Genomic DNA, 24,503 nt, shown 5'->3' with positions numbered 1-24,503 from the left:
CCTCTGCAGACCAAAGCAGAGAAACTGTTTCAGTGCACAGCAGAACTGCACAGTATTTTAAGGCAAGAAGTAAGCTAACCATAATTTGATCATAAACAAGTTGTCTTCCAATATTAGATTCTTTAGTAGTTTTCTAATAAGCATTCCACATTATCTCTCTCAAGGGATTACTATACATTGAAAAAGGTTCTGGAAAATAAACTAATTTAGAAGAGATTTATTTCCTGGTACCACAAAAAAAATCCAGAACTCTCATCTGCTTTACTCACTATTTCATCTTCCTGCCTTAATAATACTTTAAAAAAAATAAGTAGAAATTAGGGCCAGTAGTATGTTGTTTTTCATGCAAGTGATCAAAATAACATCACTTCAAAATTAACAGACACTATCTGGAAACCACAGTGTCCACTGATGCCTTCTATCTTCCTCCTGTATTTCAATATTCTGAACATTAGCTAAGTAGCTAGAGCATCGAGCCTAATATAGAGTAGCTGCAAGAGAGGGGACATCACAAATACTGCACATTTCTAAAAGAGAAAGCAAAAAGCATTGTCCATTTGCTTCTAGTTTAGTAGGATTCCACCGCAAAGGGAATATGGTTAATTCAACATATGGAAAGATAAAGTTTATTGTTCTTCAGATTATTGCAACACTTGAAAGCACTGGTCTTTGCGCTATCCTCAGGAAACCGTAGGTTACCTCAACAGTCTAAAATAAATATGTGAGCAAATGAACAAATTCCTTACCTTTGCCCCTGTGAGTCTTATCTATAGTGGCTATTTAAGAGATGATTTTCAGTGCACCTGAGGGCAAGTCTCCATCTTCATTACAGAATGTATATATGAATTCTCTTGAGAATTACAAGAAGCAAAATAAATTTCTGAAGAGTTTATTTTAATAAATAATTTCAGAAAAAAAAATGTACAGGGAAAAATGATTGCACCTAGGGTGAGAAAAAGAAGGGTTTTTTCAAATCCTATTTTCTGGTCACTTTGGAAGAAGGCCTTGAACCTCACCTTCTCAGGTGGCTCGCTCATACCCTAATCTCCAGACTGCAGAATCAAACATTTTTCAGTCAAGCAAACAAATAATTGGTTTGTTCAAAGCAGAACAGATTCAACAACACACTAAGAGAACTCCAACACCAGACCCAACGTGCAACAGCTCAACTGACATGGGACTAAATACTTTTTGTATAACAGTAAGAGTAGGGATTTAAAAATAGTGTCTTTTATTTCCTATACTAGGCCCTAAGTGTTCTTTTCTTTTCCTCTTAGTAAGAATGGGTTCACTTTAGGAGGTAAGGCTCCTGGTGAGAATTGTAAAAATTAAACCTGATAGGATTCTTTCATTTATCCTCTAGGTTAAGCATGAGAACTGCATAAAACGACCCGAGGTCTTTTGATTCACAGGAGCAGGCATGATTACATAATTTGCACAGAGCTGCCAGCAGAGCTGTAAAGCCGACAGCTAGGAGCAGTAGCCGTATAATACCCCCTAGGTTAAGAACGCCAGAATATCCACACTACATTTATATCCTATTATCACTTCAACTCTGGACTTTGCTGGCACCAATGGTCTCCAGACTGATTTGCTAGCAGCTCTGTTACTTAACCTACAGCTACAGTTAAATGCATTTTATTCACCTACAAGTGGTATTTCTTCTCTTCCACTTCCAGAGCTGGTTTGGGGTTTTTTTCTTAGAATTCCTTCACAGTGGCATTCTCCATAGAGATCCCTATGTCATTTTGCATCTCTCTCCTTGAAATTTACCCTGTGACAATTCCTTTCATCCTCTCTCCTCATTCATATGCACTTTCCTTACTGCTTATTATGAACCGATTCATGACGAAGTCTTCCTTCCCCTCTCCAAAATGCCCTTCTTAAACTGCTACCATTGTTCCATGGCACAAGCTAAGCCAGCTCTTCCCCTAAACCAGCTTGTGAAGCAAGAAATTAGATTAGACAACTCCAAGAGCAACAGTTAAAGGTAGCAAGAGAGATCTTTTCAGATATTACTGCAGTATGTAACAAGACACAGGAACCAACTCTGACTACAGATATGGCCACAGAAACTTACTAAAGAACTTAAGTACGTACGTAGATGGCTTTCCCATTCTGTCAAGGTATATAGGCTTAGAGCTTTTTTAAGTAGGTTTTTTAAAAGTTTTTTTTAAGCTTTTTAAAGTAGGTTTTTCAAAGCCAAGCAGCATTAGGACCAAGTGTAGGTATGGTTACAAAAATACACATCCCTTCTCCTTTCTACAAAAAGAAATGATTCACTAAAGCAAGGTTTTGTTTGCTATTTCTCTCCATCCATCTCCTGTCTTTTTGAGCAGCTGAAGTGGTCATTTATGAAGGCAGTTGTGAGCGTGCAATGAAATCCATATAAGTGGGAGGCAACGGTACCACGGCATGTCCAGGTTGTGAAGCAAAACAGCACCAACTGGTGAGAGACTGAAGCAGAAACTCAGCAATGTGGCAAGTTTTCAAGTCACAGAGATCAGGCAGAAAAGGCATGGACAAAAGGTCTGGAAAAGGGATTACACAAAGTGAACAGCAGAAAATAAACGCTGCCCAAGATCTTTAAAAAAAACTAGAAATGACACACACAAAACAGGTAGATATTAAACAAGAGGCAGCAGTAAATGATTCTTAGAGACCTAAAGATCAGTATTACAAAGAGTGGATTGTGTGCACACTTGCTAAGAAAATAAAAGTTCTTTTGACTACAAAACTATCAAGAAAGAACGAGAACTCACAACAGAAAAAGGTTGAATGAGCCTTCAGTTAGCATAAAAAAAAAGGATGATGAAGAGGACAAAGTGGCAAATGAGATCATCACATCCAGACACCACCAAAATCCCGAGAAACTTCTAAATCAAGTATTTCCTATCACCCTTTTGAAAACAGATCCATAAGCACATTATTGACACATTAATTATTACAGAAATCTGGTAGCAAAATAAAAATAAGTTTGACAGAAGGAATGAGCAATGCATTCAGAATCACTGACCTAAACCAGCACACTCATATCGTGTCATTGTGAAATGCAGAAAGTGCACATGTACTTATTCAAGCCAGAAACAAAACTCCCATTGACTCAAGTATATCCGAGACTGGACTAGAAAGGTGCACAGAATAACCTCAGGGAGACTGCTGAAGGGCATGCCCCTGTGGCACGGGACACAACTGCTATTAATGCCAATTTAGAAACAATTATGGGCAGGACAGATCAGATTTCCATATACCCATGGACTAAAACTACTTAGCAGAAAGCACAGCAAAACAATTGTTTCCAAGCACTCTAGTGTGACAATTCTTAAAGTCAGATCAGAAGCAAAAGTTTCCTGGAAGAAGACAAGGCCAGGCTTAAGCTGAGTGGGTTCTGTTGTAGCAGCAATTTCTCATCAAGAGTAACTGCTCTACACAGAAAATCCACAGCACTTTTGAATGGGCATTTCTGTCCCTCCTGTCCTACAGCTTCATTGTGCCTTCAACCATTAGTATCTGTTAGATGAGAACGGTGAACAGCAAGCAGCTTTCAAGGAGGTTAGTAAGGAAGGGAAAAAATAAGAAATCTCTCTCAGAACTGAACAGCTTTGTTTCTAAGTCTCCCCCAAACTGTTCAAAAACTTCAAAAGTCCACTTTAAAAACCAGCTACTTAAAAACGGCGTATTTCAAAACAAGAGAAAGAGGGTAAGTCTAGTATTTGATTTTTGCAATGCTAAATAGCAATCTCAGATTTATTGATTTTTGAAGCACAGAACGGAGCACATGCATAAGACCTGGTCCTCTTCACAAACACAAGGTACACTCACTGTTCTGATGGAAGATCATGCATTTAGCAGCATTGCTCATTCAAAGAGCTGAGATTTAAGTCAGTTAAGACTCTGACAGCTAGTAGGGAAGAACAAAACATTTTAGATTTCTAAACACTGTTTCTAGCTACACCATTCCTACAGCAATATATAAATTAGCAAGGAACATGATTATGCTGAAGCCTATGCATGACATACTATGCCACCTCAGAATAAAAAAATATACTCTGTTGTAACTCTTCATTACAAAAATACCAGATGGAGCAGACAGACTTTCAGGAACCATCTCACAGAAACTAGGCAGGCTGAGACATGCAAACATTTGACAAAACATACGTACATACACACACACACACAAATGTTGCACTGAGGACTAAAGAACTGTGCAGACTGAAATACTGTGTTACTGAGGACAGATATTATCAAAAGTGGTTTTAAAAGTATGTATTTAAGTAACAATTGCTAAATTTTGTTGTCTAACTAGTCTTATGCTGATCTGCAAGCTTGTTGTTTGCCATACACACTCTTACATTTTGGCTCTACAGGAAGCTTCTGTACCCATAACTAGAATATGAAGTCTAAGAAGAAAAGAATTCGGTCCCGAGTTTGTTGTTTTCACATACAAGTTCATTTTATCTTAGTAACAGTGTTCAGGAGTGAACAGGTTAACTGCAAAAACATCAGTTGGTATTTCTTTTTCTCCTCACCTATAAAAAAATTGCAAATTGAAAAAGTTCTCAAGGAAATTTAGTTCATACCAAATCATGTGCCAGACAAACAAGGGTTATTCTAGAACACAGTCAGTCTTAGCTGAGAAGCAGTACAGAATTCTGACACACATCATCCTACTACAGCTGCTTGAGTAGGTACAGGATACATCACCTCAGCAGCCTGAAGTTAGATTACAGTCTTGTCCCTTTACCAGTATAAAAGCCTACGTCAAGGATCCAGACTTGATTCGTGTTCTTCAGTTTCATCAGGTAGTTCTTCAGCAGATGCATCACACACATTGTCCTGGTTATCTGCAGACTGATTTAGCTCATCAGGTTCCCCAGCTGCAATCTGAGTTGTTTCTTCTTCCTCTTCTTCCTCAACTTCCCCATCATCCTCTACATCCATCTCAAACACTCTCACATGACGGAGATTTGAACTTAGCTAGAGAGACAGTAAGAGTTTCTGTTAATAAACAAATGAAAGCACCAATACCATTTTAAATGTCAGCCAATAGCTTTGAAAATAGCCTTTAACTTTGAAATGGAGGTATCAAGGAAATTAGCAACTTTTTTCTTGCTCTGCAGGCTGAAAAGTAAAGCAAGCAGGTCTATTAACTTCTGTTAAAGTTCTTCTGTGTTAGGACAGAGGTATGACTGTATTCTGACACACATAGCAGGTTATGAGAGAATAATCTATTTGTTAAAAAAAAGTTTTGATAAATCTCACTAAATTAGCAGAAACAGATTATTGCTCTCTCCAGTCATTGCATGTTTTCTTTAATAGTTTACAGGCTCATTCACAGATACTGTACTTACCACACAAGAAACTTTTCTAATACCATTTACAGCAACATACTGAGCTTTCATGTTCTCCAGAACTCTCCACTGATTCTCCAAGAAGACAGTACGTGTGGTTATCTCATCACTTTGCTCATCCAGCCTGCACACAGCAAGAAAAAAGCACAAACCTAGCATATAAGAAACAATTCTAGTACTAAGAAAAACCTCAGTCAGTCCAGGTTTTTTATGTCTAAGGTTTTTTTATATCGTATGCAACAAGCAGATAAACATTTGAAACCATCATAACTCTGCTACAGATATTCTAGAGTGGGGTATCCAACTGTGGAGACACAGCATGCTTCAACTGAGGTAAAAGAGTACAGCAGGTGGTGAGAAGGGAGTTGCAAAGTCTGATCTTCCCACAAGTAACAGCTACAGCAGGAGGATGAGGATGGCTTTCCTTCAAATCTCTCTGCAAGAAGAGGAGTTTCTGAACAAAGTCCTGGAGGCAATGCCTCCACTTACACAGAAGTTTGGTCCCCATGACCTTTCAAACACATATCACTGCAGTTCACCCCCACTCATAGGGACTCTATGAACAAACTCCCTGCCAGTGGCCAGGATTAGCTTGAATTTGCTTTTAATATTTTCTTTTCATTCTTCAATACACAATTTATTTGTGGCATAAAAAAAATATGTACAGTTCAGTACAGCTCTTTATTTTGAGGTAAAAATATATCTTAAGCAATCCACCAGAGAGGCATAGGGAGAAAAAAAGAAAAAGCAAGCGAGGCACAGCAACTAAAAGACTGGATTCACCGCTTGAACTACATTGACCTTTTGTGTGTGTGTCTCTTCACTTCCATCAGGTGCTCTCCTCAACAACGTACAGAGAGGCACCAATTCCGATGTTTCAAGGCTAAGCTGACAACAGTTGTGTGACTATCAGTGGAAAGATGAAGAAATATCTGTGTATCCTTATTACAAGGCAGAGGTATATGAGCAAACATGCTGAAAACATCCTGAAATTAAGTATTCTAACCAGCAAAGTTAGCATCCTCTAAAGAAAACATTTCTGATTCTACATGATGTCTTCAATTGGCCCTCCCATTTCAAGAGAGCCAGGTACACAGGTAGTATTCAGTCTCAAAAAAGCAAAACCAACCCCCCAGAAAACTACAAACCAAATTGTTTAGGAAGCTTCCATCTCCCCGCCCCACTTTCCTTGGCAAAAAAAGTTTTAAAAATATTTACACACCCAAAGCATGAGTAACTGTACACAATTAGAATTATTTGCTTAATCTGCTTTTCAGTTCTGCATTTTCAGAGTTGCTCAAAGTTTTTCAGTACCTTTTAGTAGAATCCCAGATGAATTCCCTATCTTGGTCCTCATCTGTGTATACTGAAGATAAAGGCAGCTGAGCCAAGACTGTCTCCTTCCCCTCTTGTTCCACGCTCTCCTTCAGAACTACTGTTACAGTTTCATCATCATAGAAGTGTGCATCTAAACAACTGTAGCATCTATAGGAAAATAATTTAGAAAGCATCAAGGAATAAAAGTGAATACAGAACTAAAATATTTTTAACTTGCACAACATTCATGTCAAAAAGTATCCAGCAGTTAACAGTGTGCTTTACTGTAAACGATAAAAAATGTCAGTCATGCTGACAGCAATCACACCTGGCCTTTCTACATGAAAAGGATGAACTTCGCCTGCCATGCCTTCTAAGATGCCTTCATTCAGGCATATCAAGTCTCACTCCATCTTACTTAAAGAACATCACAGATATAAGTAAGAGCTGCTTCCAGCTGGCTTTGTTTCTTGCACATGTGCTAGAGCTCTAGTTTTCAACTAGAAAACTAAAATTTACTTGACCTTGAGATGAAGTGCAAAATAAGACTCCCACAATCCTGCAGCTTCCTGCACCTGTGTCATTTCTTACAGCCTGACTCTCTCGGGAATTACAAGCTGGTCCAGCATCTGAAGTAGTAACTTGCAGGATAAAAGTCAAACTATAATGCCTGAGAAGTTAACCTAATGTAAAAGAAACACTAGAAAAGATGGTCATCAATTTAGCAGTCTGCAATGCTGGATTAAAAATAAAATATACTGACCTGGAGTCTGAGCTCTCATTTATACTGTTGTTCAAGAAGTTTCCAAACTCTACTGCAATAATTCCATTACTGACAGACCTAGAAGAACAGTGTTCATTATCTCAGTGACTATTTCCTTTTCCATTCACAGAAAATCCAAAATCTCTAATGGCACCTGTGGTAAGAGATGGTGTAAGCCTGTCTAAGCTTAGCACAATACACAGCTACATCCCTGAATGATGTAACTGGTGAATGGGAACCTTTTGATTTCTGCTCCTCAGCAAAATGTGACTAATGGAGTCAAATGGGAAACTGCAGATGGCTTCTGGCATACAGTTGTTCTTTGCTGAACTTTTGGCTTAACTGTCCTAGCTTCAGGTCCGTTAAGTTGTTAGTCAAATCTACAGAAAATGAGTTTAGACTGTTTTAGATATCAATGAGGGAGGAAACAGGATAGAAACTACATCACAGAGCTGTAATTTTGTCAGCAGCTCTCAACAGGAAACACAAAAGATAGTTTCACCATGTGTTTTCTTCAGCAGTAAAACGGCTTTAAAAATTCCCACACCTATCAGTTCATTATCTCCTCAAATTAAATGACGCATTACAAAAATCAGTATTTTACAGAGAGGAGTTTTTGTTGTTTTCTAAACCCAGGTCATTTCAGTGATCCCACTGACAGAATGCATCTTAAGCAGTTGTATCTGCACACAACTAGGTAGTGACAAACTGCACATCAGACACAGAAACTCCTGGAGGTACATGAAACTACACCCCAAAGAGATGTATTCCATTTGTTGCACTTATGAGTCCACCTCCCATTTATAGTATTAAATTACAGGCTGCAAGGGGTTAATCAAAGAGTAGTGTTTACAGTAAGACAAAGCAACACTGAAAGCATGATTCCCTGTAATTTTTCACAAGTTTGCACAAGCAAATAATTCTATGAGGAGCAAAACTATGGGAGCCTGATTTTTTCCTAAGCCTAAAACCATCTTTGGTCTTGTGATTAGATTTTCTGAACCTAATACAACACAAACACCTGCTGCAGTTTCCTACTGCACTTTCTAATGCCCTCCTCATTTCTCTAGTATCCAAGAAAGACTGTATTCATGCTGCTCATTCCTTCTTTTTACAAAAAGATTCAAATTGTAATTGCCTCTGTACACATGTGCTGAAGCTCACAAACCATTTTTTCCCCCTTTCTGTCTTACCTGGAAGTATCAGTATGTCTCCTCAAAATGTGTATTTTAGAAATAGAATTTTCTAATATGGTGAAGAGAACATAATGTATATTAGATGTTTTGTCATTCCACCTGTAATGTGGGGGGAGGAAATGAAAATTTAGGTCAAGTTTTAATAATTGGTAAATGATATAGAACAAGGACTAGCAGCATACTTACAGAAATGGTAGTTTAAATAACTGAGGTGTGGAATCTTCACTGAAAAGGAAAAAATAAAGCAGTTAATAAAATGCTGCTGTAATTTTGTGCAACTGAGCTTTAAAAATAAATGTAAAGAAATACCTTTCAGAAGTTTTGTAGAGAGACATGCAGAGTGCTTGATGCACTGACTTTCCAATTACAACCTAACAAATATAATGAAAATAGGCCAAAAAATGCAAGCAGTTATTCATAATTATACACCTTTAAGGCAAAAAAAACCCCAAACCAACCAACCAAACACACCCGAGTACATCTGAAAGAAAAATCCACCAATATTTACGCTGGTATAAACATCCCTATTGTAAACACTACTGTCACTTGATACACTTGTTTCATGTTTTTTCATAATATATAGACCAGTGTATTGCAAACTACCACAGTTATCTAGTTACACAGCACATACACCAAGCTAATTTATGTTAAAAATAGATCCCAATAATGTGGGAACAGAAGACACGAAACAAAAATATCCCCCATTAAACTCTCTCTAGCCAAAGGCTTGGGACATCCCGGCAGTGGTGAAGCTGGACTACATGCTACCACCTAAGCTGTAGGCACTCGAAGGCAAAGATTAAAACTTCAGGCCTTACTAAGCATGACTATTATCTTCAGTTCTTACTAAGCATGACTATTATCTTCATTTGACTGCTACTGCTCAAAGAAAGTTATCAGTTATATAAAATGAACTTACTGCTGGCTTTTGTAAACACTGATCAATGACCCCTTCCATTTGCCTTTTGACAAAATGCAGTGACTTCTCAGGATAGTAGGGAAACAAAAGTGGACTTTCTGTAAACAGATAAAAGTTCATTTAAAAAAATGCTTGTATCTCTATAACAACATACTGTTATTAAAGAGACACATTGGAAGGGTCAATAAAACAGTTGCAGGGCTATAGCACATGCTTTACAAGAAGTTGAGTGGGCTGGGTTCGTTCAGCCTAGAGAAGTGGTACCTAAACAAAGAGGAACCCGTTGCTCTCTTCAGCTGCCTAAAGGAGTTACAGAAGACAACGCTTTTAAGGCTGCACACAGTGAGAGGGGAAGATGTAAGTCAGTCATAAGCTCCAGCAAGGGAAATTCCAATCAGATATAAGGAAAAAAAGTTTTCACAAGCACTGGTTAGTCACTGGAGCAGGGTTCCCAGAGTGGCCGCAGGGTCTCTATCCTTGCAGGCGTAGAGGACTCAACTGCACAAAGCCTTGAGCAACCCAGTCTAGCTTCAAAATTAGCCCTGCATTGGTTGGATTAGGTGACCGCCTAAATTATTCCCCAATAATAAATTCTAACTCAAGTAACTAACTGGATTACATCATGAAATGAGATAAATGAAGGAGAAATGGAAGCCTGTCTGCCTCTTCAGCTTTTCCTCACAGCCCATTCAAAATTGCAAAAAGACAGAATTGCATTTACCCAAGAGCTACAAACACAGTTGTCACAAAATATCTTAAGCAAAACAACTTCCATACTCTTTATAGTACCTATGATTTGGCTTCAGTAGGACCGATTCATTCTTATTAAATGAACTACTTTGTAAGAAGACATTTAGCTTTTGAGATAAATCTCACTACTTATTTTAAGTATGTAATCCGCTTCTTTTCCAATGTTTAGCTGGAAAAATGGTAAAAGTTACATCAACCAAAGCAATATAAAACACCAAAGAAGGCTAGAAAGTGTTAATGACAGAAGCATTGCTTGTCCTATAAACCTTACAGTTCTGAGAGCAAGATGAACGTCTCAATACTTGCCAAATTAATACCAACAAAAACACAAACTATCTCTACAAACAGTCATGAATCTTGGGTAGTAACAGAAACAACTGGTCAAGTAGTCTACACATTTGAAGTAGTAAACATATTTTCAAAGTATGTCTAAAAATACATTGTCTAAATACTGGTTTTACAAACAAAAATGCTATCACTTCCCATCTTTCTATTGAATTAAATAGGCAGAAAAAGGCAGCTAGAGCAAGTTCTATTACAAGATAGCTTATGCTGTAGAAATTTTACAGGCTGTAGTTTCCGAAGTTAAACAAGAATCATTTTCACCATCAGCTTGTTACAGTCTCTTACTTCTTTTTCACCACTAATTAACAAAATAGTCTCGGACTCCAGTGAAAGAGAACAAATTAGGACACTCCCCCCAGGTATGACCTAAGTGTAATTACTACTTCCTTGACCTGGAACTAAGATCTAAAATAGGTATCTCCTGGGATTCCTTCCAAGCCAACATTTCTCAGATTGGTACATGAAATGTAGGAAACTCCTAATACCCAGAAAATGGTAATTGACTGGGTAAGCAGCTACATAAAAGCTCTGTAAAATAACAAGGCCTATTTATTTTATTCTACTCAGATGGAGACCCATGACTAATGCTATAGAAATAACTCGTAAGCATGAAAAAACAGATTACTCTTCTGCATTTGTTATATTCGATGTATATCTTTGATTCCCTTCTACTTTTTACTAAAGCACATGTTACCTTTAAGATGAGTACTATTTTTAAGAAAGTCAAACCACTGGTTTCCCTCTGTATTAGGTGGTGATACCAGGTCATCATCTTCATCTTTCAAGTACTAGAAAAGAAACAGACATCTGTAACACTGCATTTTAAGAATAAGGGACATGAGAATTCACCCCCCACATTGCCCCTCACAAGTCTGTCAAACATTTCTTCTTAATTTAACATGCCCTACTCTTAAAACTAAATATTCCACCCCTTCTAGAAACAGTAAGAAAAATCAACTATTGTCTAAGATCATATAGTGATGTTTCCCTAAGAAATTGATTTTTAAATCAAGTTTGAGCACAAATGTTTTGAAATCCAGTGATTAATGGCATAAAGACAAACACATTTCAGTTTTACATTACTATTGCTGGCTGTGAAGAAGTTTCACCCTTTTCCTAAAAATACAGCACATGTAAGGTAAAACTATGACATGTTTTTAAACACTCCTTTTCCTAATAATAGTCGAAAATAATTAAAGTACTCTCCTTTACCAACACTGGAATGTGCAACACAGAGCAAAAGGGACAAGGAAAAGTGGGCACAGCTTTAAAAGCTTCTCCATCTAAGGATTTTCTCATTTATTCTTTTTCCATTGACTCCCTAGTTCTTTACCTGGCCAACTCTCTCCACATTGAAGTATTTTCCTTTACGATTGTAAAGTTCTGGTGCCTGAAAAAAGTAACACAAACAAAACCGTTATTTAAACCCAAAGTTAATGAGAAGTAGTGTACAAAAAGATGATTGTATTATTTTATTATAAGATTTTTCAGATTCAATTCTTGGCAGCAAAAATACGGTCAGATGCCGTACTTGGCAAACCAGTATAACTTACCTCATTGAAGTGTTCAGTAAGAAAATCAGCAACAAACGTGATATCTTTTTGAGTCATCTAAAAGGAGAAAAAAATGATGAGAAAAGCAAAGGATAAGAAATACATTTCAATGAGCACAGAACACATTTTTCTGTAGGCTGAACAAGTGCAGCTCCCTCAGCCTGTCCTCACAAGACAAGTTCTCCAGCCTCCAACCTGCTTGGGAGCTCTCTGCTGAACTCACTCCAGTTTATTCATGTCTGTCTCATATAGGAGGGCCCCCAAACCAGAGAAAGTATTCTACATGCAATCTGATGAGTGCTAAGTAAGGAGGGTAACCACTTCCCTTGACCTCCTGGCCATGCTGCTGTAGTACAGCCCTGGTTACTCTTGGTCATCTTTGCTGTCAGGGCACACTGCTGGCTCATGCCCAGCTTGTATCCACCAGCATCCCCAAGTTCACCTCAGCAGAGCTGCTCCACAGCCAGTTGGGGCCTTGCTGTGCAATTGCAGGGGGTTACTGTTACTCAGGACAGCACCTTGCATTTGTCCTTGTTGAACTTCAGGAGGTCCCTATCCGTCCATTCCTCCAGCCTATCTATTTCCTTCTGGAAGGCACCTCTGCCTTTGAGCATATTAACTGCTTCACCCAGTGTGATGATGTGGTGCAAATTTCATGCAGGTGTATTTCATCTCCTCTACCAGGACATCGGTAAAGATGTTAAAATCCCATTCCGGCTAACTTAGTTATTTAGGGCATATAAACAGCTGCTATACACAGAGGTCTCGCATTCCCATACAGTGTACTAGAAAGAGTAGAATTATCAAAGAAAACAGAAAAAGAAATTCATGTGAGACAGCATATTAGTGTGAATCTGCAGGCATCAATTTTTTCAAAGAAATGACAGACACTATTCTTTAAGTTTTGGAACAAAAATAAACCTTCAGTCTTGCCCTCTAAGTCAAACAGAATACAGCGTATACCACCATTTATCAGAAAATGTTACTACTACCTTGTTCAGCTCTGGAAGCACATGGTCTTCTGACATCCTCAACATGGCTGAGGGAAAAATTATATTCTTACTGTATTAATATTAGTAAGTTTTCCTAATATTCTTAATTTTCCGTGGCTATGTAATAACACACTGCTGATAAAATAGGAGAGATTAACTTGTCAGAAGCAAAAGAGTCTGGAATGAAGAATTATGAATGGAGACTGAAATTAAGCCTCACTTGTCCCACTAGCTTACAATACAAATCTTGGAGAATTTATATCTTTAATCTTTTCCAACTGCATTGTACTCTCTACAAGACTGAGATAAGACTTATGAAAAGGGTTCATAAGAATTTATTTATGTACATACTAAGAGTACTAAAATGGATATATATAAAATACATGAATACTGTCATGTCCAGAATAATGTGTTTTAAGAGAATTGCAAAGAAGTAATGTTAAATCAATGTCGCTTAGATAAACAGTTCTCCGTTTAAACACAAGCAAACACAGCGAACGTTTAAATAGCTAAAGTTCTAATGTTACAACAGAGAACGCTGATAGTTCTGCTTTCTGCAATTTTTAAAATTAAAAAATTATTATATTCCCACTAGTAAGAGCGAACACTGCATTTCTGGTGCTTTTACAGTATCTGGTAAGACTGTTTAGGTTTTTGTAAAGTAGTTCTAAAAAGATCAATTAAAAGCTATAAACATATTCATAACCACTTTATAAAAACAAGCAGGCTAAAATACAGCGTTCTGCACATCCCCCTAACATTTTACCTGCAGCTACCCAGCTGCAATTGGAGGTGACTATTAAGCGCATCCGGACATTCAGAGACTGTTTATGTCTGTGCATAACCTTGCAACTAACTAGGTTTCCACAGGAGAAAAGAGCAAGTGACAGAGTAAAGGAGAGTTAGAATATACTTCAAATTTGGTGTAAACTAAATAAAGTGCTTTAATTTCTCCAAGCCAAGACCAGAAAATCGCTCATGAAGCAGACAACAGTTTGGAGTAATATTACAGGACAAGTATACACAATAAAGTTAGTGTGTGTACAGTGGGTAATTGAGAACTATCAAACTCATGATCTGTGTGTTTAATATTATAATTATTCTTGCCTTATCAATTGTAACCTTTTAGATGTCCACAAATTTTTTATGATAGAAATAAATAGATGGTCATAACTAAGATTGGCTTAATTACTTGCTGACATTTCAATGCTTACAAAACAAAACAGATACTAGATGCTTACTATGCCATCAAGCTTACCAACATACAGCCATCGAAAAAATGCTTTGAAGTTTTTCATACTACTGTCGATAACTCTGAGCAAGAAACAAGAAAAGAAATTACCAGATCTAAATGTCACAAGCTGCTCCAGGCTTAAGTCCCATCTTTATTACAGAAAGGCCTGCAAACACTATTAATTTTTTTAAAAATGCCCAATGCAGTCTTCCAAGTAAGCCTGTTCTTGGTGTATGAGTCTATAAGATGCAGTAAGTCAAGATAAAAGCTCACCATCACCAGAGGAGCCTTGCTCTCCCAGCCTCCTCTATACCCAGCCACATGCTTCCCCTTAGATACAAGACTCAATGGACGTGCTTTTTAAATTCTCCAGACTTTATACTTACTGAAGCAGCTCATTTGCTTTCAGGATGAAAGAACCAACAGCAGTAACAGCCTCTGCAAAAAGAATTAATCATTATTATCAAGCTTTCAAAAGTGAAATCAGAGTGAGTAACACATATACACACACGTACTACTGTACCTTCAATTCCGGATGCATCTAATCCCAGAGACTCATATTTTTGTTTCCATAAAGCCATTCCTTTCAATTCACTCAAGTGGTATAACAGTGCCTCAGAGCCACTAGGAAGGCAGAGCAAAGAAGTATAATCTCTTAGTCAAGCTTTGGAAATTCAGTGCTTTACTGCATGCTACATTTTAATAATTTAATGTGTAAGGTGGAGAGCTTTATAAGGTGGTCTGGCATATAAGAGTTAAAGTATCATTTCACAGAAAAGCAAATATTATCCTAATGATTTTAACCACCACACAAAGCTGGTGTGAATATTTTGCATCTAATAAACACACCAGGCAGTGATATACAGGTGATGTGTTACAGAGATTGTACAAAATACTTCAACAGTTCCCATTACCCAAAAGTGTTAGTTAGTACATTTTGCCACGATCACGGTCTCCACACCAGTACACCTACAAAGAACCACCGATACAGCATAATGTCTTTTAGCAAAGCGTATAATATGCCATTTTATCTATAATTCATCAGACATTCTGTGACTCACCTCTGCAAATGACTTATGACCAACTTTTGTATACTGGAATAGGAAGACTCTATTGACTGACCAAGTTTTTTTAAACCCTGTTAAAAAAGCAATACAAACATACAGTAATGTTCATTAACTTAACAGAACAGTGATTAAAATATATTGAAATAATTATTTTAAAACATTAAAAAATATTAACATACCTTTACTGTCAGTTGGTTCATTAGTAATGCCTGAAGTTCCAGACTAAAGGGGGTTGGGAAGAGAACCAAATATTCATTCATTTTCTATTTCAGTATCAAATGCAAATGCATACTCAGATAAAACAACAGTAACTACCTTGCTTTGCCCCATAACAACAGCTGCATAAACTCATCCTGAACAGAAGTGGTTGTATTCTTTTCCTGTCAGTCAAAATGATTGAATTAGATTGGTAAAGAGATTAAATCCAGGCTACCAAATAATCTCACAAACACTTCAATTAAAGTATATCTGAAAACCCACCCATGTCCTTGAATGCTGAAATCAGATTACTGATCACTGGAAATTTTCCAGTATTTTAAGTTATTTTCAATTGTACAACCCAGTAAAAAAAATCTAAGCAGTTTGCCATCACCAAGAATCTAGTAAAAAAAAAAAAAAAATTGATTCAATTAACTTCTAGCCATGGTCAATGAACACAAAATTTAAGCAAATCCAAGAGCACCTTAATCATGGCTGTCATACAGGCTCTGCTGAACTAGGCAGCAAGTGCTGGTGGGCCGTTACTCAACATTTACAGTATTCAGTTTATCAAAGACTGAAGTATAAAGAGCACAATCTTAAATAGAAAGCAACTGATCAATACCTGTGCAAGCTGAAAACTCTCACTTTTGAATAACTTAGAATAAAATAAAGAAGTATCACAATACAACCGTGCTGGATTGTTCTCAGATATCTTCAGCATCAGAGCACTTGGCACACAATAGGTTCCAGGTTGCCTCTGAACTTAGAGATTGCTATCTGGAGGCATTATGCTTAAACAACATTAAGATATGCAGTATGTTAACATGAACAACAGAACTACTGCAAAAAAAATGTTTTCCAAAAGAATGGTTAATACTGCAGTACCTGTACAAACTTTGTTAGCCGTGAGTCCATCTGCATCAATATTTCTTCCCACGCTTCACACATGCACGTCAATGACAACTTTATATACTGTAATACAGGTACAGACATTAGCGTTATTCCCTTTCCCCCCCTTCAAAACACATGCAAGAACTGGATGTTACAATAGAAAGATAAGATACACTGTAGATATTATATAAAATTTATTACCAAATTCCAAGTTAGAGCTCTACATTTACTTAAAACCAACTTAAGCTTCCTACTAGAAAGCATTTATTTTACTTGCATTAAGAATATTGAAGCCTATAAGAACTGTGATATTAAAAAGATGTTGTAATACAACTGTACCTGTAACAGAGTTGAAATGTGAGTAAACTTCCGGGCCATTTGAGTTACCTCAGGTAAGTAACTTGATAACAGACTAGTGTCCAGCTATAACAAATGAAACAAGCAACAGTTAGCAGATGATTTTTCTTCTAAGAAATTTTAGATTACAGAAATGAAAAGACAGATGAGGAGGACCCACAGAAAAATTGTCATTTCTCATTTCCTTAAAGTTGATTTTAAGACAGAAATGCATTTAATTCAAAGGGGCAATAAATATTTTTAATACATCTATAAAAACTCGTGATGAAGTTCCTCACTTTGGAGTTTTAACAGTAATAGTTTTAAGGATGACTGTTCTGGATAGACTGGATAATCAACAGCATTGCTCCTATGCCTTTGTGTGTAGAATGAAGAAAATATGAATAACTGTAACTGAATACATCACAGAATCCTGGAGTGGTTTGGGTTGGAAGGGACCTTAAAGATCATCTAGTTCCAATCCCCCTGCCAGTGGCAGGGAAATGAATGTTATATTTAAAGTAATATTGTAAAAGAATGCCTCAGATCAGCAGCAGCAGCCTCATCAGTGAAACTGCATGTTAACGTGATAAATCCAAAAGCTAAATCAGGGTGAATTTCAGAGAGGCTGGAAATAGTAGTTTGTGTTTTTTTCTGGAAATAATGGGAAAGCAATAAAGCTACCAGAAAGTATTTTTAAAAGCAGTTTTACTTCTAAAGAACATTTTAAAATTACATTACTTGCCTGAAAATATGTTATCTCTGCTTCGCGCTCTGAGGAGTCTCGTATCTCTGTAATAACCGATAGTGATTTCAAATCACTAGACAAACATAGTCCACGACAAGAACCTGCCACCTGAAAGATTCCAGTTTAAAAGTTAATGAAATATTGCATTTCCACTAAGAGGTATTTACTGCTCATTCACATACCACATTTCATTCACATACAACATTTGCATTTACATTCACGTACAACAAAGGCTATGTTCAATGACACATAAAAACAAAGTGGAATTTTCAGCTACTGTTCAGGAATAAAAGCACTCTTTTTACTGTGGATTAGTGTTGAACTTTCTTTCATTTGAAACAAGATGTTAAAATTGCCAGAGTTAAGAATGTCTTTCCAACAATAACCACACAACCTAATCAAAGAAAAACAACTATTGCTTTCTTTAAACTTCAACAACCCAGTTTCACTTATGTGTAAGCACGTATGTGTATTTTTCATTCAGTTCAGCTGTAGCTTGGTATATTATGAAGACAAAACACGGAAAGGCACGAAACATACCCCAGTTACTGTAGCAATCTTGAACATTCCATAAGCATAAATCTCAATAAATCCTGAGCTGCCACCAAGGACAAGAGCATTAAGCCTATAAAAATAGACGAATACATGTTGATGAGCATACTGAAACAAATTCTAATGCATACAAATACAATTCTTAATACTTAAATTCCATCCCTTTACTAGAGAGCCTCTAAAGAAATACTGAACAAAAAGAAACACTGTACTACTGTCCACAATCCAAGAAATTTAAAAACAAAAAATTAGCTTGGATTTCATTGATAAGACCTGCCTCTAACATTTACAGGAAAAGTATCAATTACTAAATTAACTAAGAGATGAGAGGAAAAAATAACACAATGTAGGCACAGAAGTCCTCCTTCACTAACTTTATACCTTCCAGAAGAAAAAACTAAGTTTCTAGCAACAGCTCACCTACCAATACAGGCTGCAAAGCATTCTTACAGAGCTACTTTTGTATTCCCTGAGTTTATCCTAACTACATGCAGAGTAAGTTTGTCGCAGTGACTCAGTGGCACACCTCAGCAAAACCTCAAAGGCAACAAAGATTTGAAATAGACATAGCAGCAAAGAACAGCCACAGGTAACAACAGCATCAGACACAGAAACCCAGTTCAAAGAATAGGGTCTGGGACAGACAGGTCTGTGGTTTGCTTGCTTATTAAAACCAACTTGCTACAATAACTTGGGAAAAAGCTTCTCTGTGACTTATGTTTAAAATGTTAAACTTTGGACAAGGAGGTTGTCTACTGCTGTCATACATCCATACATCTTCAACTACACCTATTTGCTTACATTACAATGAGCAGTAATGCTCTCCAACATAAAAAACTAGAATGTTTTGCATGTCACCTTAAAAATATGAGAAAATTAACTGTAACTTCTGCCCGTTATACACCTAAATATATGTTAAAGGAAAATGTTTCTCTTAAAACCAACCGAGACAGAACTTAACAAAACCGTATCTGAAAAACTTTTGGTTTGGTTAATTGAATGGATGAAGTAGCACAGAATCCAGTAAGCTCCTACACCGCTGACAGCTGCCACATCTCTCTTTCTAGCAAGGAAGTCCTACTGTAAGAAGAAATATCAAGCCTTAAGAAGGAATAACTGGTCACAGACAGAGATGTAAATTTTGAAAGAAGGAGGATGATTCTCAGTGGTGAGACTATAAGGAGTAGTGAAAGAAAACAATGGAAAAAAGGAATGGAAAAACAAGGCACAGAGGTTAAGTGCCCTCCTCAAAGACGCACTACAAGCACTCCACAAAGCCAGTCTCAATCTGCTAAACTACACTCCCTCCAACTGCTCCTCGTGGGTTTCCTAATAAGAGATATTTATTTTATTTTAAACTAACCCTAATACAGCCGATTTCAGAGCTAATTTTAAGCTTAGCTTTGTCACACTCATGAAAACCCACAGAAATTCCCTGTCTGTAACAAACATTCACAAATGTCTCCAAAACCAGCTTAAGTAACACATATAATATAGCCTTCAAATACATCCCAAGAAATCTTATTCTAAGGAAAAGAAGATATGGCACCAACAGCAGTTGCTGATAAATTGCCTTATAACCCCTCTAAATTGAGGAGAAAAGGTGTAATCTGATGGACACGTTTTTTTTTAAATATATTATTTGAACTTTATCTTTGTACATGAAAAAAAGAGACATTCCGTATCCTTTCTCTGAGACCCTTAAAAACAGATTATGAATAACTTAAAAGTATCCATTATTTTATAGCTTTAAAAAAAACAATCAAGCCAAAAAAAAACCCCGAAACCAACCACAACAACCCACAAATGGAATTTACCTTACATCACCTAGAAGCTTCATAATCTCATCTGACTTTTCTTCACTGAAAACACAAAACACATGATCAGGGTTTATGTAGCTTGTCTCAATACCAGAAAACAAAAGAAAAACAGAGAGAGATATAAGATGACAATTTCTTACCTGAAAATTTTTGCAGTGGTACTGTAACTGAAAACAAAATAATTATTCTCAATAATAATGAGCAGACATCTAATCCAAAGCATCTGTAGAGTATTAAAGATGAATAACCAAAACAACGACAAAAAATGACAACTTGTATCTTCTAAAGCTTACCAGTATAACGCTTACTTTTTTGGTAGCGCTGGTAACTTAGGCAAAAGGAGATTGGATTCATCCTCAGCATTGTAAAAGGAAGTGAGAACACTGAAAAAGAAAGATGACTGTCTTTACCACCCAAGCTGTAAAAATGGTGGGGAAAGAGAATTGCTTTCTAACTTCAAAGTTACAGCATATACTCAATATGTCATGTATATTGAAGAGTTACAAATATTAGAGGGTAATCCCTTATGGAGCCTTTAATTTGATAAATTATTAATAAAAGAAGTCTGATCATCTTTTTTTTATTTCCACCAAAAGAGAATACAAAGTTTCTATCTGCTGGCTCAGTAGCTTGCCACCAAACCCCTCATCACCTGTAATGCACTTACTGACCAAGGCTTTCTGTTTAAACCCTGTACAACCCTGCATACAACCTATCCACACCTCAGAAAAGCTTCACTCTATAAAGACACACTACAGTTAGAGGAAGATTAAAATGCAATACCTAATACCACACCTTAGACACATCAGAAGGATGAGATTCCTCATAAGGAGGTAAGTCTATCCCCATCAGGAGAAGAACGCTAGAGTGAGTAAAGATGTAGTTATTTTCTTGCTATTTTAAGATTGGTATTTTCTGGAGGTGTGGGGGCAAATTCCCAAGTCAGGCTTATACCACGTCCTTTTTTTAAATAAATCTTTTATTTAATGATTGTCTTGCACCGCAATAAGGTGTGTATCAGAGGGTTTTATAAGACCACAGAAATAGGGACCACAATGTCCTCCAGCTCACAAGTGCTGCTGAGAACTGTCTAATGCCACAGAGCTCATGGTCAGTAGAGGCAACCTGGCTTCCTGAAGCAAGTACATCCATAACAGAATTACTAGTAGGGTGGGATGTAACACCATTGTTATTCTAACAAAATAGATGAATGTAACATTATTATAGTTTAATAAATTAATTGCTATTGAAGTAAACTGTATCAGAAGACAGTTTGTGCAAGCTAACACTAGATTAAGCAGCTCTTAAGAGGTGGGCTGATCATGCTGAAATTTCTGTGTATAACCAAAAGAACCACAAGTCTAAGATACCAGCATTAAAAATAAGTGTATGAAAAGTGTCTATTCTAACCAAAATGAACATTTTAGCCAAGTGGTAACAAAGAGCCATAGTTATGTAATATTATATTATTTTACATGACTGCTTGTAACATACTAAGTATAAATTATTAGTAAGGTGGCACCACATAGCCCATAATTTACTACTTGAGTTTTTCAGACTCACCTGCTTTCCTCAGTTACGTCCATCCAATGCATGTAAGTAACAGACGAGTCAATGGAGAAGGAGTGCAAGCTTTCAGGTTTTTCTACATCACATAGAATAATCCGCTTGGTATCAGTAAGGCCAAAAGCCAAAACTAGAGAAAGATGAGTAAAATGTATAAACAACCAACATGCAAAACTTTGTAGGTACTTTATACTGAATTAGAAAATAATGTGTCTTCAAAGCCAACTACTGGACAGAATTTTCACTTTGTCTATTTATAGTCCTTCCAAATTCTCATTTGAAACCTACTCATTAAAATGAAAGTTTGACCTATTATATTTTAGGTGAAAAATCAAAGGTATGATCCCACAATTACTTATCTACATGTTAAACAGAACATGCTTCTCACACTGCTAACAACAGTTCAGATAAAGCAGAAGCTTCAGGTTTTGCAAATTTGAGGCCAAAATTATATATAAAGACTATCCACCAGGAAGGTTTGGGGTTTATTACAATGAAATACAATTTAAGACTTGCTGAGCAACTTTTGCATCACCATCTTCTTAACTTTATCAATCCATAAAAGCATATGGTAAGCAAAGGTTTCTAAGCTTACTTCCTTGTAATCACAGGCAACCAGCTTAAAAAGAAGTTTCTTAAACTCCTCTGACTCCATCATAAAACTATATAGGTATTTTTTACCCATATGTCATAGAAGATCATTCCCATTCTCCGGCCTCTAATGAGTCAAAACATTAATTTATTTCCAGCTTAAGTTTATTATGCTATTAATTTCAACATTATTTCTGTTGATAAGTAAAAGGCTTTTTTTCCTTCTCTGGTGTATTATTTGAGCAATTTTAGCCTCTAAGTTTAGCCTATCCTAAATAAGCTAAGGTCTTCAGTCAACTCTAATCAGACAGCCTCTCTCTGTACTTGCACAATAACTTTTGTCATTCATATATAAATATCATGCTTAGTTAGGAACTGGAAGTGTTGCTATACCTTGAAAAGGAGTATTTTGGACATAGATCCACCTTGCAAATCTTTCTTGCAGTTGCTTTCAATGGGGTAACTCACTCTATTACTTTCAATAAATCTACGTAAAATTAAGCTACCCTTCTCTTCAAACATAGTTTACTTGACAATTTCCTTCACAGACAAGAGGTATTATCACCACAGCTTTCACTGTTTTCCAATGGGATTTTTATTGCACCATATCACCACATATACTTGACATTACTTTTGCCATCTGGTCTCCAAGCAAGAGCAGTCACTTCTTTTCCTGTATTTTCATTTGGAGGCAAACTCCACACTCGTTGAAAGTTTGCAAGCCGATGGAGTAAAACCTACAAAGCAAACACATTGAAGACAGAAAAATAAACCACGTTCTCCCATCAATACCAGTTTGTAAATCAGTTCAAGATACACTTTTTTTTAACCATTCTTTAACAACTCCTGCATCTTAAATATCACCTGCTCCTCTAGTAGATGATTCACTCCTATGTCAATTTAGAGGACAGTATACTCTTTACTACACAGCAACACGGAGAAAGAAGCTGTGCCTTGCTGTTCCTAAACGCTTGGCTAAGCTTACAAGAACTATGCCACAGATAACGGCGAAGGCATCTCAGCGACTGCACAGAACAGGCAGCGTTTTCCTGCTGGCAGCAGCCGCTTCCGTCCCCAGAGTCCTTCCTGTCAGCCCACAGATGCGGCCTCCAGCTCAGCCCCGGGCTCTCCCCGCCAGCACCGGCGGCTCGGCAGCCCCCCACACTCACCTCCCCCGCTCTGTTGGCCAGGGCGATGAGGTCCCTCTTGGGGGACCAGGCCATGAAGACGACCTCCTGGGGTAGCTGCTTCTCCCCCACCTGCCGGAAGGCGGGCATGATGGCGCGGCACTCCGGCCGGGTGCCGGCGGTGCAGCGAACGGTACTACAAGCGGCTGCCGGGCCCCTTCCCTCCCATCAGCCGCCCCCTGACCCCCAACGCCGCGGGCCTCCCGCCCTCCGCTCCCGGCTTCCGGAGGCGGTGCTTCCCCAACGCGGCGCGGATTGGGCCTGGTGGGAGAGCGGGGCCGCCGCGGCTTCCCGCGCCTCAGCGTCGAGCCCGGGGAGCTGGGCGGGCGCTGCCCCGCGGGGAGGCGCGTCAGGCTCTTCCCACTCTGCCCGCTGGGACAAGGTTCCCGCTTGCCTTGTGCCCCGCCGGGCCTTACGGGGCTGAGAGACGTGCCCGCGGCCGTGAGGGCCTCGCCGAGGGGAGGCGGTGGGGCTGCGGACTGGCGCTAGTGCCCCCCGCGGGGCCCGGCCCCAGCTAGTAGTGGCTGCGTGCGGCAGCTGGTGCCGGGGAAAGCGCAGCCTCGCCCACCTGCCGTGCGAAGCGGCGCGGCGTTAACCTCAGGGTAACTACACTGCAAGGGTCGGCCCCTCCTGCTGCAATGCAAACCGTCGGGTTTCCTGTGCCAGCACCCCAGAAGGCACTGCACCTACGCTCAGTTCCCATTTTTACAATATAACCCACCTCTGTTAGCAGTGTCAATACTTAACGATTTTTTTTTAAATTTAATTCATGGAAGTCGTTTAAAAATATTTAAACTTACTCACTAGGTCACTTTTTTCCACTTAGAAAGCTTCTGAAGTACTTTTCAATTTTTTGTTCTTAGGTTTTTTTTTTCTATTTGGAGAGAAAATTCAAAAAACTCCAAAATCATACTATGAGAAGACTGGAATTCCCGTGTGCCTTCCCCATCACCTAACCTCACTCCTCCCTTGCCCCAAGACTCCAATACCTACCATAAAACCACAGCATCCACCCATACCTCTCTTCTCAGCAGCACTCCTCCCTTAACTTCGGACTCACACTAAATCGGACAAATAGCTAATCCTAAATACACAAAAAAGGTTACATTACACAAATACATCGT

General features: G+C 38.0%; 1 protein-coding gene across 3 annotated transcripts; it reads right to left on the bottom strand.

Moving 5' to 3' along the window:
* Positions 1 to 875: 875 nt before the first annotated feature.
* Positions 876 to 23,871, bottom strand: ANAPC4 (anaphase promoting complex subunit 4). 3 transcript variants are annotated; one of them, XM_054825210.1, is made up of 28 exons: positions 23,362 to 23,871; positions 22,824 to 22,929; positions 21,599 to 21,731; positions 20,344 to 20,418; positions 20,176 to 20,202; positions 20,033 to 20,077; positions 18,204 to 18,288; positions 17,661 to 17,771; positions 16,919 to 17,002; positions 16,574 to 16,660; positions 15,803 to 15,867; positions 15,667 to 15,709; positions 15,482 to 15,558; positions 14,944 to 15,044; positions 14,807 to 14,858; positions 14,445 to 14,500; positions 13,184 to 13,233; positions 12,195 to 12,251; positions 11,975 to 12,031; positions 11,336 to 11,429; positions 9,547 to 9,644; positions 8,937 to 8,998; positions 8,814 to 8,852; positions 8,625 to 8,726; positions 7,432 to 7,509; positions 6,666 to 6,836; positions 5,352 to 5,475; positions 876 to 4,977 (listed from the first exon to the last, which is right to left on the bottom strand). In XM_054825210.1, exons 1-28 carry the CDS (start codon positions 23,467 to 23,469, stop codon positions 4,762 to 4,764), a joined length of 2,403 nt encoding a protein of 800 aa, XP_054681185.1. In that variant the 5' UTR covers positions 23,470 to 23,871; the 3' UTR covers positions 876 to 4,761. The 3 variants fall into 3 exon arrangements, with proteins under 3 accessions (XP_054681185.1, XP_054681187.1, XP_054681188.1); XM_054825212.1 differs by having other exon boundaries at positions 13,187 to 13,233; positions 23,362 to 23,870; XM_054825213.1 differs by lacking the exons at positions 21,599 to 21,731; positions 22,824 to 22,929; positions 23,362 to 23,871 and having other exon boundaries at positions 20,176 to 20,258.
* Between the last annotated feature and the right edge of the window lie 632 nt (positions 23,872 to 24,503).

The sequence above is a fragment of the Grus americana genome, chromosome 4 (assembly GCF_028858705.1).
Source record: "Grus americana isolate bGruAme1 chromosome 4, bGruAme1.mat, whole genome shotgun sequence".
NCBI lineage: Eukaryota > Metazoa > Chordata > Aves > Gruiformes > Gruidae > Grus > Grus americana.
Note: the sequence above shows the minus strand (reverse complement) of the source record. Positions and strands in the feature narration are given on the sequence as shown.

Excerpts from the sequence above, each read along its gene's own strand:
- ANAPC4 (XM_054825210.1), bottom strand. The coding sequence starts at position 23,469 with ATGCCCGCCTTCCGGCAGGTGGGGGAGAAGCAGCTACCCCAGGAGGTC. Across the intron at positions 15,559-15,666 it reads TGAACCAACTGACAGTAAAG|GGTTTAAAAAAACTTGGTCA; the intron begins GTATGTTAATAT and ends CTTTTTTAACAG. Across the intron at positions 12,252-13,183 it reads TTCCAGAGCTGAACAAGGTA|ATGACTCAAAAAGATATCAC; the intron begins GTAGTAACATTT and ends TTCTCCTTTTAG.